The sequence below is a fragment of the Anolis sagrei genome, chromosome X (genome assembly GCF_037176765.1).
Source record: "Anolis sagrei isolate rAnoSag1 chromosome X, rAnoSag1.mat, whole genome shotgun sequence".
Lineage (NCBI taxonomy): Eukaryota > Metazoa > Chordata > Lepidosauria > Squamata > Dactyloidae > Anolis > Anolis sagrei.
In genome coordinates, this window is record NC_090034.1 from 3090602 (window position 1) to 3105855 (window position 15254).

The following is a 15254-nucleotide window of genomic DNA, read 5'->3' on the forward strand; positions in this document are numbered from 1 at the left end:
ATATATAAATATTTCTTTTTCACCTTTCTTTTTGTTACAGTTCTAGTTACTCCTTAGCTGCTCTGGATTTTGAGAAAGAGCACAATTTGGAGCCTGTGTTTGACTCTCCGAGAATGTCCAGGCGCAGCTTGCGCTCGTCTGCCGCTGCATACAGCACGACCAAGGATGCTTCCAGCGAGAAGGTCGTCTACGCCGCCGGGAGCAGCATCTCCTACTCTGGGAAGAAGGCTTCTGTAGACCAGTCAGCCAAGTAAGAATTTCCTTTGAATGGCGTCTTCGTGTTACTTACCATTGGGGAAAAGCAGCAGAACCCATCTGATCTTCCTTTTAGGGAAAATGGCCTTAAGAAATAGCAGAGCATCCAAAATACAAACAGGATACAGAAGTTGAGCATCATCTCTAAGGCAAACAGAGCGTGAAGTGCCATGTGATGTGGCTGTAATAGTACATAATAAAATAATAAATGTAATAAAAATAAAAATAAATAGAATAAAATAATAAATGGAATAATAGTACAATCATACATGTAATGATAATAGCATAAAATAATACATGGAATAATAATAATAATAATAATAATAATAATAATAATGTAAAATAATAAATAGAATAATAGTAATAATAGTAAAATAATACATTTAATAATAATAATAGAGTAAAATAATAAATGAAATAATAATGATAGTGTAAAATACTAAATGTAATAATAATAATAGTATAAAATAGTAATAATAGTAGTGTAAAATAATAAATGGAATAATAATGATAGTATAAAATACTAAATAGGATAATAATAATAATAATGATAATAATAAATAGAGTTAAAGAATGCATGTCATAATAATAAATGGTGCAAAATAATCAATGTAATAATAATAGAGTAAAATATTAAATGTAATAATAACAACAATAATAATAATAGCATAAAATAATAAATGGACTCATAGTAATAATAGTAAAAGAATACATGTAATAATAATAATAATAATAGCGTAAAATAATAAATGGACTCATAGTAATAATAGTAAAAGAATACATATAATAATAATAATAATAATAATAATAATAATAGCGTAAAATAATAAATGGACTCATAGTAATAATAGTAAAAGAATACATGTGATAATAATAGCATAAAACAATAAATGTAATAATAATAAAGTAAAAGAATACATGTAGTAATAATAATAATAATAATAATAGCGTAAAATAATAAATGGACTCATAGTAATAATAGTAAAAGAATACATGTAATAATAATAATAATAATAGCGTAAAATAATAAATGGACTCATAGTAATAATAGTAAAAGAATACATGTGATAATAATAGCATAAAACAATAAATGTAATAATAATAATAATAAAGTAAAATAATAAATGTAATAATGATAATAATAATAAAGCAAAATAAATGTAATAATAACAATAATAGAGTAAAAGAATACATGTAATAATAATAATAAATGGAGTAAAATAATAAATTTAATGATAAAAATAGTAAAATATTAAATGTCATAATAACAATAGTAAATAGCGTAAAATAATAAATGCAGTAATAATAATAGCATAAAATAATAAATGGACTAATAGTAATAATATTAAAAGAATACATGTAATAATAATAGCGTAAAACAATAAATGTAATAATAATAAAGTAAAATAATAAAAGTAATAAGATAATAATAATAAAGTAAAATAAATGTAATAATAATTGAGTAAAATAATACATGTAATAATAATAATAATAAATGCACTAAAATAATAAATTTAATAATAGCATAAAATAATAAAAGTAATAATAATAATAATAAATGGAGTAAAATAATAAATTTAATAATAATAATAGCATAAAATAATAAAAGTAATAATAATAACCCAGTGAAATAATTAAAAAATATAACTCGAGTATAAGCTGGGGGGGGGGGGGGTTCAGCCTAAAAAAAGGGCTGAAAAACTCGGCTTATATTTGAGTATATATAGTAGATTACTAAGTATTTGTATGATTACTATTGGTAAATTTCATACTCTTCAATTTGGCAATTGTTTGTTGTTGTTTTTCTCCCAAGAATTACAAAACAACACAAAAGTGTGGCAAAACAATCTGGCTCTGTAAAGTACAACTCAAGGAAAAACGTGTCCGGCTCTTCCGTTTTCAGCCACAGTAGCTTCAGTAGTCAAACAAGCGATGGGTCTCTCCTGTCAACCATATTGGATGAGTCTTCAATACAGGAGCAAACAGCCGTTGACCATTTTTGGGGTAAGTAACAGTAAACCACTGTATACAGTTCCTTTGACATGTTTATGCATCCACGTGTTGATTTCTCTTAATCAAGCATGGGAAATAGAAATGGGAATATATTACTTTAAACCTTGGAGGACTATTGCAAAGTAATCCACTTATTTTTATTGTTAAAGTCAGTGACAAACTGTTGTTGCAACCAGTCAGAATAGACATCACTAAGTTGATTGCAGCAACGGTTGTATAGAAACTGAAGAAGGCACGCTCTCTCCACTCTTATCCAAAGGCGAATGGCGTATACTGCAGAATATGTATGTCTCGTCTAAAAACAATGTCTGGCATTTGGTATTTCTGATGTCATAAACTGGATTTACAACACTATAAACATTTATTGTCGAAGGCTTTCATGGCCAGAATCACTGGGTTGTTGTAGGTTTTTTCGGGCTGTATGTGTTGGGGTTCAGTCTGATCCTGATCTGTGTGAACAGGATTCTCTGATAGTTTTTCAACACTATGACAGTGTGGAATCTGTTGTTGATGCAGAGGTCAGTGGGAATGAAAACGAAACCCAGCAGTTAAAAGAGAATGTTTTGGAAGTTAGCCGTGATATCTCCCCACCTGGGCTTGATAATGAGGTCCGAAGAGAACAGATAGTGAGAGATAGATTTGTTTCCCAGTCTGTACGAAGGTCACAGCGCCTTCAGCAGAAAGAGGCCCAAACAGAAAAGTCAAGGGGCGTTTCTAAGAATAGCTTCTTTGGTTTAAGAGCATCCCTGCCGGGTGCTTCTTTAGGTCAAGCAACGTTCGGGACTGTGGCTGGTCTTGGCAGAATTCCTGTGTTCCATGGCCAGTAATCCCAGAGGCTTGTAGTTTCCAAGTTCATGGTTAGTAAAAGGCTAACAGACTCCTGGTTATTGTTTTGTGGCTTTTGAAGTTTTGCTCAAGTTCAGAGATCCTATTGACTACTGTGTTTTTCTGTGGCTTTTTTACTCTGCATTTACCTTTCTTTTGTAACCAATTTTTCATCATTAAACAAGGATTGCTTTTCCTACAGTCCTGAGTGGTGGATTTAATCTTATGGTTTTGTTTCTTGAACTGGGATGCAACAGTATGGCCATGGTCTAGAGGCATTCTCTCCTGAAGTTTCGCCTGCATCTCTGGCAAGCATCCTCAGAGGTAGTGAGGTCTGTTGGAACTAGGAAAATGGGTTTATATATCTGTGGAATGACCAGGGTGGGACAAAGGACTCTTGTCTGCTGGAGCTAGGTGTGAATGTTTCAACTGACCACCTTGATTAGCATTTGATGGCCTGACAGTGCCTAGAGCACACTTTTGTTGAGAGGTGATTAGGTGTCCTTGTTTGTTTCCTCTCTACTGTTGTGCTGTTGTAGTTTTAGAGTTTTTTAATACTGGTAGTCATATCTTGTTCATTTTCATGGTTTAACCCATTGTGCCACCAGGGGCTCCTCTCCCACTGAGGTGAACTAACAAAGGCCTTCACATAGCGAGGCCTACTCACACTGAGACCTTTCTTCCACCGAAGTCTTCTCACATTGAGGGCTCTCTCAGACTGAGGCCTACTAACATTGAGGCCTGCACACATGAGGCCTTCACACACAATGTCCTTCAACCTGAGACTTATCTCACCAAAACTTCTCACGCCGGGCCTTCTCATATTGAGGCCTACTAACACTGAGGCTTTTCTTCCACCGAACACTTCTCACATTGAGGGCTCTCTCAGACTGAGGCCTACTAACAGTGAGGCCTGCACACATGAGGCCTTCACATACAATGTCCTTCAACCTGGGGCTTCTCTCACCAAAGCGTCTCGCACCAGGCTTTCTCATATTGAGGCCTACTAACACCGAGGCCTTTCTCTCACTGAGGCCTTCTCACACTGAGGGCTCTCTCAGACTGAAGTCTTTCTCCCACTGAGGCAAACTAACACTGAGTTTTCCAAATCTACAATGCAGGATTTACTTCCCTCTGTTAATCAATTAAGGGTTATTAAAACCCTTAAATGATTTTGAACTCCTATAGTTCGAAAATAGAGTGTATGATTGATTAATCCTGGTTTTTACTTGAAATCGTAAGAAAAGCACAGATCTGAACTGGAAATATTGAGTAAACAAATTGGAAGGTTGGCTAATGTTGTCTTAAGATGAAAAAAGAAAGCCCAGGTGCCTGAGAAATGAGAGAAGGAGGGAAGCAGAGGGACAGAAGACTTTGGAAAAGCAGCTTACCTTTCTGCTTCCTCTCAAGGAGACTCGAGGATTGCGAGATTTGTCGAACAAGCTCATTAATTACCAACTGGAGGAAAGCAGGTGTTAGCTTTGTCAGTGTAGATTGGCATCAAAGACACAAAGCATGAGACACAAAGCCCTTCCTTAGGCTGTCTTGAGAAAAGAGTCTCTTGGTATTTGGTGTGTGTGTGTTTGGTTACATGTGTATATACTATGGTATATATGTTTATGTGTGACTCAGTGTGGTTACAGCAGGCATGGGCCCACTTTGCGCCCTCCCCAGGTGTTTTGGACTTCAACTCCCACAATTCCTAACAGTCGGTAGTGGGAGTTGAAGTCCAAAACACCTGGAGGGAAGGCATAAGTTGGCCCATGTCAGGTTGAATTATGCAAAACAAAAGAATCAGAGGAATCCAAGATGAAGAATAAGGGAAATAATGGCCCCCTCTATGCTGCCATATTAAATCCAGATTTTCTGCTTTGAACTGGATTTATTTGGCAGTGTAGACTCATATCATCAATTTCAAGGCAGATAATGTGGATTATCTGATTTGATAATCTGGATTATATGGCAGTGTAGAAGGGGAGCTTCACACGTGGGGCCTTCTCATACTGAGGCTTACCTCACACTGTGAGACCTTCTCTCACAAACTGACTAAGGCCTACCTCACACTGTGAGACCTTCTCTCACAGACTAAGGCCTACCTCACACTGTGAGACCTTCTCTCACAGACTAAGGCCTACCTCACGAGACCTTCTCTCACAGACTAAGGCCTACCTCACACTGTGAGACCTTCTCTCACAGACTAAGGCCTACCTCACACTGTGAGACCTTCTCTCACAGACTAAGGCCTACCTCACACTGTGAGACCTTCTCTCGCAGACTAAGGCCTACCTCACACTGTGAGACCTTCTCTCGCAGACTAAGGCCTACCTCACACTGTGAGACCTTCTCTCACAGACTAAGGCCTACCTCACACTGTGAGACCTTCTCTCACAGACTAAGGCCTACTTCACACTGTGAGACCTTCTCTCACAGACTAAGGCCTACCTCACATGGGAGACCTTCTCTCCTAGACTAAGGCCTACCTCACACTGTGAGACTCTCACAGACTAAGGCCTACCTCACACTGTGAGACCTTCTCTCACAGACTAAGGCCTACCTCACACTGTGAGACCTTCTCTCACAGATTAAGGCCTACCTCACACTGTGAGACCTTCTCTCACAGACTAAGGCCTACCTCACACTGTGAGGCCTTCTCTCACAGACTAAGGCCTACCTCACACTGTGAAACCTTCTCTCACAGACTAAGGCCTACCTCACACTGTGAGACCTTCTGTCACAGACTAAGGCCTACCTCACACTGTGAAACCTTCTCTCACAGACTAAGGCCTAGACCTTCTGTCACAGACTAAGGCCTACCTCACACTGTGAAGCCTCCTCTCACAGACTAAGGCCAACCTCACACTAGTTAATTTTTAATATTTCTGACAAGTTGCACCAAAATACACAGATTACAATTGGAATTGCACCATTTTTGGATTTGGATAACAGTAGAGTTGGAAGAGAACACATGGGCCATCTACCCCAACCCCCTGCCGTGTAGGAAAATGTTATCTCTTCCTTTGGAGGCTTTTCTTTATAGCAAAATAATATGGTTGCACTATTTACAAGAACAAGGTATCCACGAAACAAATAAAATTCAACCTTCACACTGGAGCTCCACACGTGGGACTTCTTGTATTGAGGCTTACCTCACAAAGAGGCTTCTCTCACAGACTAAGGCCTACCTCATACTGTAAGGCCTTCTCACAGACTTTTCTCCCATTGAGGGCAACTAACACTGATCATGGATGCAAGATCAAGGTATCATTGACACAAATAAAATTCAGCCTTCACACTGTAGCTTCACACGTGAGGCCTTCTCACACTGAGGCTTATCTCACACAGAGGCTTCTCTCACAAACTAAGGGTTACCTCATACTGTAAGCCCTTCTCTCACAGACTAAGGCCTACCTCACACAGTGAGGCCTTCTCACAGACTTAGACCTTTTTCCCACTGGGGGCAACTAACACTGATCATGGATACAAGAACAAGGTATCCATGACACAAATTAAATTCAACCTTCACACTGGAGCTTCACACGTGAGACCTTCTTATACCGAGGCTTACCTCACACAGAGGCTTCTCTCACAGACTAAGGCCTACCTCACACGGTGAGGCCTTCTCACAGACTTAGACCTTTTTCCCACTGAGGGCAACTAACACTGATCATGGATACAAGATCAAGGTATCCATGATACAAATTAAATTCAACCTTCACACTGGAGCTTCACACGTGAGGCCTTCTTATACCGAGGCTTACCTCACACAGAGGCTTCTCTCACAGACTAAGGCCTACCTCATACTGTAAGGCCTTCCACAGACTTTTCTCCCATTGAGGGCAACTAACACTGATCATGGATGCAAGAACAAGGTATCCATGACACAAATAAAATTCAGCCTTCACACTGTAGCTTCACACGTGAGGCCTTCTCACACTGAGGTTTATCTCACACAGAGGCTTCTCTCACAAACTAAGGGTTACCTCACACAGTGAGGCCTTCTCACAGACTTAGACCTTTTTCCCACTGGGGGCAACTAACACTGATCATGGATACAAGAACAAGGTATCCATGACACAAATTAAATTCAACCTTCACACTGGAGCTTCACACGTGAGACCTTCTTATACCGAGGCTTACCTCACACAGAGGCTTCTCTCACAGACTAAGGCCTACCTCACACGGTGAGGCCTTCTCACAGACTTAGACCTTTTTCCCACTGGGGGCAACTAACACTGATCATGGATACAAGAACAAGGTATCCATAATACAAATTAAATTCAACCTTCACACTGGAGCTTCACACGCGAGGCCTTCTTATACCGAGGCTTACCTCACACAGAGGCTTCTCTCACAGACTAAGGCCTACCTCACACTGTGAGGCCTTCTCTCAAAGAATCAGGATGACCTCTCACACTGTGAGGCCTTCTCACAGACTGAGACCTTTCTCCCACTGAGGCAAACCCTAGATTTGTGGTTATTTTTCCCAGCTAAACAAGAGAGCCTTCTATTCTGATGCGAATATGTTTGTTTGTTGTTTGCATGGAGAGGCAGTTGTGCTTTGCAAGGAAAGCCCTGGCTTTAGTGTAAGGAGTGCAGGACGAGATGCCCCCAAAAGAAGACCTTGAGCCTGTGTCAGCCGAGAAAGGTGCCCTCGTAGTTCTAGGCTGCGTGCTCCTAGTCCTAGGCCGCTCTTTCGCTCAGGTTGCAAGCCCTTGTGTTGACATCTCACACTGCATTTCAACTGTCAGCTGTGGCATTGACAGCCTTGTTTCACCGCTGTGCGTTGAGCTGCCGTTAGAGCAAAAAAGCAAAGCAGTAACTAAGCAACAGAAACATCGTGTGTTTCCAGACATCTAGTCGCGTGGGAAATCAGGACAGGTTTTTGTTGCTTTACATTTCCATCCCCGAAATGTAAAATCCTTTTGTTGAAAAATACACTTTTTTGTGTGTTGTCCTATTTTTCATGCTGCTTCTCTTTCGTAGTCTCTTTCGTAGCGCTCACTATGACTTAGAAAGCGGCACCTCCGTGAATTCAAACTATTCCTTTCTTTTATTTTTCAGGGCTTGACGATGACGGTGATCTCAAAGGTAACGGGGTAATGTGGTCTGCCTTTATTGCTTCTTTTCCTCACTTCATTGATTGAGTCGATTAGATCGTCTCTTGCGATTCAACAGGTGGAAGCGCGACGGTGATCCAGGCCAACGGGGACATCGTGGCGACGGAGAACCAGAGCGCGCTGAGCAATGGCTACACCTGCAATGACTGCAGCATGCTCTCCGAGCGCAAGGAAGTCCTCACGGCCTACTCCACCCCTCACTTGCCATCCTCAAGAATCTATTCCAGGGATCGAAGCCAAAAACACAAGTCCAGTAAGTCTCTGTTCCATTTCCTTTGACTCCTAGTGCTTGGATCAAATGTTTCTGCAAAAGCTGAAAATATGCTATGTTTACATTTTGAGTGGCAAAATGTAAGTCTGATCTGGCCACAGTGGTCCACGCTCTTGTTACATCCCAAATAGACTACTGCAACACACTCTACATGGGGTTGCCCTTGAAGACTGTTTGGAAGCTTCAACTGGTCCAGCGAGCGGCAGCCAGACTGCTAACAGGAGCGTCATACAGGGAGCACACCAACCCCCTGCTGTGTCAGCTCCACTGGCTGCCGGTCCAGTTCCGAGCACAATTCAGGGTGCTGGTTTTGACCTACAAAACCCTTTACGGTTCTGGTCCAGTGTATCTGTCCGAACGCATCTCCCTCTACGTTCCACCCCGGAGTTTGAGATCATCTGGGGAGGCCCTGCTCTCGACCCCACCGCTATCACAAGTGAGGCTGGTGGGGACGACGAGCAGGGCCTTCTCAGTGGTGGCCCCTCACCTGTGGAACTCACTCCCGGGGGAAATTAGGGCATCGACATCCCTCCTCTCCTTCAGGAGGAAAGTAAAGACGTGGTTGTGGGACCAGGTCTTTGGGCAATCTGACAACTAGATAAGGACAATCAGACGATTAGGACTGACAGGACTGACAATGTGGAATTGGAATTTAGACTATGAGATAGCGAACGCTGACCATCAATGAGGAGTAATTGGGTTTGTATTGGTTTTATTGGTTTTATTGTTGTAATAACGGCGCTCCATGCAGTCATGCCAAGTTATTATTATTATTATTATTTAAGCCTTGAGATCTGCTGTGGAGGCCCTTCTCTCGGTCCCACCACCGTCCCAGGTGCGGTTGGTGGGGACGAGAGAGAGGACCTTCTCGGTGGTGGCTCCCCGACTCTGAAACGCCCTCCCTAGAGAGATTAGTTTAGCCCCGAAGTCTGTGAAAGCCTTCGATCACACATTTAATGGGAGACTTTTTCCAACTTCATATTCCCCGGTGAAGAATGAACATCCTCTGCGTATTTGGATGAGGGTTGCGTACCTCTGGATCAGCCGATTGAGACTGGAGTCACACCGTGTTGTTCTGCTGCTCTCTTGATAGGAGGCCTCTCTTTCTACGCAAATAAGATTCGGCAAGTGGCCGCACACACCGCCACCTCCCTCACCTCACTCATAGTGCAGCTCTTTCAGGTGGTCTTGCTGAAGCTGGGCTATGACGGCCAAGGTACCTTTCGTTTTGAGATCGCCTCCTTCTCTCTCCAGCCATAAAAATGGGCACCTGGGTCTTGCGTGTGCGTCTGCCGTGGTCTGGGTCACTGGGCAACTTTCTGGCACCTTCCACAGCTTTGGTCTTGCGCTCACCTTGGCAGCCTTTGTTCTTCTTCCCTTGGAAGCATCCAAATGCAATGTACACTCGTCGTGTGGGTTTCTCCCTTTCTTCCCATCTCCCTCCCGCTGCAAAGCGCCATGCTATGTATGTATGTATGTAGGGAAAGCGCATACTTTCACTTGCCTTGCAGATCAGCTCTCATTCTCTCAGCTTTAAAAGCTCTGGATGGTTTTCCTCCCTCGTTTGTTGTCAGTCCTTACACACTTGGACGTATTTGGTTGTTTTGGTCAGATGACTATACCAAACATGAAGCTCAATCTGGAGGTCTTCATAGAATCATAGAATCAAAGAGTTGGAAGAGACCTCCTGGGCCATCCAGTCCAACCCCATTTTGCCAAGAAGCAGGAATATTGCATTCAAATCACCCCTGACAGATGGCCATCCAGCCTCTGTTTCAAAGCTTCCAAAGAAGGAGCCTCCACCACACTCCGGGGCAGGGAGTTCCACTGCTGAACGGCTCTCACAGTCAGGAAGTTCGTCCGCATGTTAGATAGAATCTCCTCTCTTGTAGTTTGAAGCCATTGCTCCATTGCGTCCTAGTCTCCAAGGAAGCAAAAAACAAGCTTGCTCCCTTCTCCCTATGACTTCCTCTCACGTATTTAAACATGGCTATCATGTCTCCTCTCACCCTTCTCATCTTCAGGCTAAGCATGCCCAGCTCCTTAAGCCGCTCCTCATAGGGCTTGTTCTCCAGACCCTTGATCATTTTAGTCGCCCTCCTCTGGACACATTCCAGCTTGTCAATATCTCTCTTGAATTGTGGTGCCCAGAATTGGACACAATATTCCAGGTGTGGTCTAACCAAAGCGGAATAGAGCATGGGGAGCACGGCTTCCCTAGATCTAGACACTAGGCTCCTATGGATGCAGGCCAAAATCACATTGGCTTTTTTTGCCGCCACATTCCTTTCCACACACATCCTTCTGCTGAGCAGCTCCAAGAAACAGACACCAACTCCATTGCGTCCTAGTCTCCAAGGAAGCAGAAAACAAGCAGAAAGGTTCAGGTTCTGCCAAATCAAGTCAGGTTTTTGAGAAAATATTTGGATTTATAGAATCATAGCGGAAGGTATGAACAAGATCTTGGAGTCCTTGTGGGGAGGAAGGTGAATCTGAGTCAACAATATGATGCTGCAGCTCAAAAAGCCAATGGGATTTTGGCCTGCATCAATAGGAGCCTAGTACCTAGATCCAAGGAGTCATGCTCCCCATGCTCAGACCACACCTGGAATCATACTGTGTCCAATTCTGGGAGATGTGGACTCTAAGCTGGAAAGTGTCCAGAGGAAGAGGACAGCTCAAAGGATCAAGGGTCTGGAGAACAAGCCCTATGAGGAGCGGCTTGAAGAGCTGGGCATGTTAGCCTGCAGGAAAGAAGGCTGATAGGAGACGGGATAAGGGCCAGGGATCAAGAGGGGAGGGGAATATGTCATAGGGAGGAGGGAACAAGCTTGTTTTCTGCTGACACAATGGAACAATGGCTTCAAACTAAAGGAAAGGAAGGAGATTCTACCTGAACATGAGGAAGAATTTCCTAACTGTGAGAGCTGTTCAGCAGTCTCTGTCCAAGACTGTGGTAGAGGCTCCTTCTTTGGAGGCTTTGAAGTAGAGGCAAGGTGGCCATCTGTCGAGGGTGCTTTGAATGTGATTTTCCTGCTTCTTGGCAGAATGGGGTTGGACTGGATGGCCCATGACGTCTCTTCCAACTCTAGGATTCTAGGATTCTATGTTCAGTAGTGGAACTCTCCGCCCCAGAATGTAGTAGAGGCTCCTTCTTTGGAGGCTTTGAAACAGAGGCAAGGTGGCCATCTATTGAGGGTGCTTTGAATGTGATTTTCCTGCTTCTTGGCAGAATGGGGTTGGACTGGATGGCCCATGAGGTCTCTTCCAACTCTAGGATTCTGGGATTCTATGTTCAGTAGTGGAACTCTCCGCCCCAGAGTGTAGTGGAGGCTCCTTCTTTGGAGGCTTTGAAGCAGAGGCAAGGTGGCCATCTGTCGAGGGTGCTTTGAAACTAACACAATGAAGTTCAACAGGGACAAATGCAAGATACTCCACTTTGGCAGGAAAAACAAAATGCAAAGATACAAAATGGGGGACGATGCCTGGCTCGAGAGCAGTACATGTGAAAAAGATCTTGGAGTCCTCGTGGACAACAAGTTAAACATGAGCCAACAATGTGATGTGGCGGCAAAAAAAGCCAATGGGATTTTGGCCTGCATCAAGAGGAGCATAGTGTCTAGATCCAAGGAAGTAATGCTACCCCTCTATTCTGCTTTGGTTAGACCACACCTGGAATATTGTGTCCAATTCTGGGCACCACAATTCAAGAGAGATATTGACAAGCTGGAATGTGTCCAGAGGAGGGCGACTAAAATGATCAAGGGTCTGGAGAACAAGCCCTATGAGGAGCGGCTTAAGGAGCTGGGCATGTTTAGCCTGAAGAAGAGAAGGATGAGAGGAGATATGATAGCCATTGATAAATATGTGAGAGGAAGCCACAGGGAGGAGGAGGGAGCAAGATTGTTTTCTGCTTCCCTGGAGACTAGGACGCAATGGAACAATGGCTTCAAACTACAAGAGAGGAGATTCCATCTGAACACGAGGAAGAACTTCCTGACTGTGAGAGCCGTTCAGCAGTGGAACTCTCTGCCCCGGAGTGTGGTGGAGGCTCCTTCTTTGGAAGCTTTGAAACAGAGGCTGGATGGCCATCTGTCAGGGGTGCTTTGAATGCAACATTCCTGCTTCTTGGCAGGGGGTTGGACTGGATGGCCCAGGAGGTCTCTTCCAACTCTACGATTCTATTATTCTATGAATGTGATTTTCCTTCTTCTTGGCAGAATGGGGTTGGACTGGATGGCCCATCAGGCCTCTTCCAACTCTAGGATTGTATGAAATGTCAGAAATGTAAAGCCTGATATAATTGGGAAGACATTCCAGCAGGATAAACATTTCACAGATATATAAACCCATTGTCCTACTTCCAACAGACCTCACAACCTCTGAGGATGCTTGCCATAGATGCAGGCGAAACGTCAGGAGAGAATGCCTCTAGAACATGGCCATATAGCCCGAAAAAACCCACAAGAACCTATTAATATATATCAACTGAAATCTTGAATAATCATAGGAGTACAACACTATAAATGAAAATTTGGCAAAGTCAATATCAGGCATGGGTAAACTTTGGCCCTCCAGGCATTTTGGACTCCAACTCCCACCATTCCTAATAGCCTCAGACCCTTTCCTTTTCCACGTTAGTGGCTGAGGGGGGAAAAGGAAGGGGCCTGAGGCTGTTAGGAATGGTGGGAGTTGGAGTCCAAAACACCTTGAAGGCCGAAGTTTACCCATGCCAGGCCTATGTGGATCCTCTTTGGATACAAGGATTGTCTCCAGACATATGCTGGCCACATGACCTTGGAGGTGTCTATGGACAATGCTGGCTCTTCGGCTTAGAAATGGAGATGAGCACCACACCCCAGAGTCAGACATGACTGGACTTAATGTCAGGGGACTACCTTTACCTTTACCTATCCAGACATAACTCTGGACAGGTTTCTTGGAAGGTTCTTGACTTCTGAAGGACTATTTATCTGTATACAGATCGTGTTATAAACATATGAGAACTATATATGTGTGCACTGAGGGTTTAAGCATGCACACCCAAAGGGAGGAAGGTTTTGTGTTGACCACTTCTCCATCCATTCCTCGGAAAGCGACTCTGAACTTCCTTTTCTTTCCTTTCCCTCTTTCTTTCTGCACTTCTTCACTAGCAAAATGTTTTTGCAAATGTGTCCTTCTCCCTTTCCTTTTCTCATGGCACAAGCATGCTCTTGGGGAGACCCCTGGGTTGTACTCCTCCATTCCTAATTTGTGATAATTTCTATTTTTCCCCCTTTCTCCTTCTCTCTTTTGTGCCGTAGCTCACTCAAACTACTGTGGGAGCATGAATGTAAAAGAATTTCTCAGGGAAGATGGCCACCTGGGGATGAATGGCGAATCCTTATGTAAGTACGATTATTATTGTTGTTGTTGTTGTTATTGTTGTTGACACTCGGGTTAGAAGTCTGCATGTCGCAGCGACCTTTCATAGTTTTGTGGAGGCTTCAAAAACATTGCATGTTGGCCATGATTCATCATCCTGCTCTCAGAGGAACCCTAAAAAAGTCCTTTTGTGGGTGATCCAAAGTTCCTTTCAAGGATGAGGACATCCCAAAAGCTCTTTTGCTTCTAGCCGTGCGGTTTCCAAGCTTTGGTGGGTACGATGAAACCTGATGGAACCCCACTTCTCTTCCATTATGTTGCTGCACACTTTCATGTGGCAAAACCACACCAGGAGCAGTGGTGAAAGTTGCTTCCAGTCTGTGCCAAAAACTAAGTTTGTAGCACGCAACTCAAGACGCTTGGCCACTCCAGACTTGAAGAGCCTGCTGGAAATAGCAGCCTCCCAAGCCTTTCTCTATTGGTTTGTTAATGTATATATGTGTTAATCTGTATCCTATATGTATGTTGATTTGGAAGGAAGGAAGGAAGGAAGGAAGGAAGGAAGGAAGGAAGGAAGGAAGGAAGGGAAGGAAGGAAGAAGGGAAGAGAGGGAGGAAGGGAAGGATGGAAGGAGGAAGCAGGAGGGAGGAAAGAGGGAAGGAAGGAAAGACAAAAGGGAAGGAAAGAATGAAATGGTGGAAGGGATGGATGGATGGATGGATGGAAGGAAGGAAGGAAGGATGGATGGATGGATGGATGGATGGAAGGAAAGATTGAAGGATGGATGGATGGAACAAAGGATGGAGGGAGGGAAGGAAGGAAGGAAGGAAGGAAGGATGGATAGGTGGATGGATGGATGGATGGAAGGAAGGAAGGAAGGAAGGAAGGAAGGAAAGAAGGATGGATGGAAGGAAGGGTGGATGGGAGGATGGATGGATGGGTGGGTGGGTGGATGGATGGATGGAAAGGAAGGAAGGATGGATGGATGGATGGAAGGAAGGAAGGAAGGAAGGAAGGAAGGAAGGAAGGATAGATTGAAGGATGGATGGAACAAAGGAGGGAGGGAAGGAAGAAAGGAAGGAAGGATGGATGGATAGGTGGATGGAAGGAAGGAAGGAAAGAAGGATGGATGGATGGGTGGGTGGATGGATGGATGGAAGGAAGGGTGGATGGGAGAAAGGAAGGATGGATGGATGGATGGATGGATGGGTGGATGGATGGATGGGTGGATGGAAGGAAAGGAAGGAAGGATGGATGGATGGATGGATGGATGGATGGAAGGGAAGGAGGGAGGACAGATTGAAGGATGGATGGAATGAAGGATGGAACAAAGGATGGATGGATGGGTGGAAGGAAGGAAGGAAGGAAGGAAGGAAGGAAAGAAGGATGGATGGGTGGATGGGTGGATT

General features: G+C 43.4%; 1 protein-coding gene across 8 annotated transcripts in view; it reads left to right on the plus strand.

Annotated features, from left to right (window-relative positions):
• The window catches only part of LOC132780024 (SUN domain-containing protein 1), a 135290-nt gene that overhangs the window by 56233 nt on the left and 63803 nt on the right, over window positions 1–15254 (plus strand). For 6 of the 8 annotated variants that reach the window (XM_067461208.1, XM_067461210.1, XM_067461206.1 and 3 more), the window contains 6 exons: window positions 41–250; window positions 2069–2259; window positions 8155–8181; window positions 8269–8463; window positions 9575–9697; window positions 13785–13868. In XM_067461208.1, coding sequence (XP_067317309.1) covers window positions 114–250; window positions 2069–2259; window positions 8155–8181; window positions 8269–8463; window positions 9575–9697; window positions 13785–13868 — 757 coding nt within the window. In that variant the 5' untranslated portion in view covers window positions 41–113. The remainder of the gene's footprint in view (window positions 1–40; window positions 251–2068; window positions 2260–8154; window positions 8182–8268; window positions 8464–9574; window positions 9698–13784; window positions 13869–15254) is intronic. The other 2 variants (XM_067461211.1, XM_067461207.1) reach the window with 1 other exon arrangement.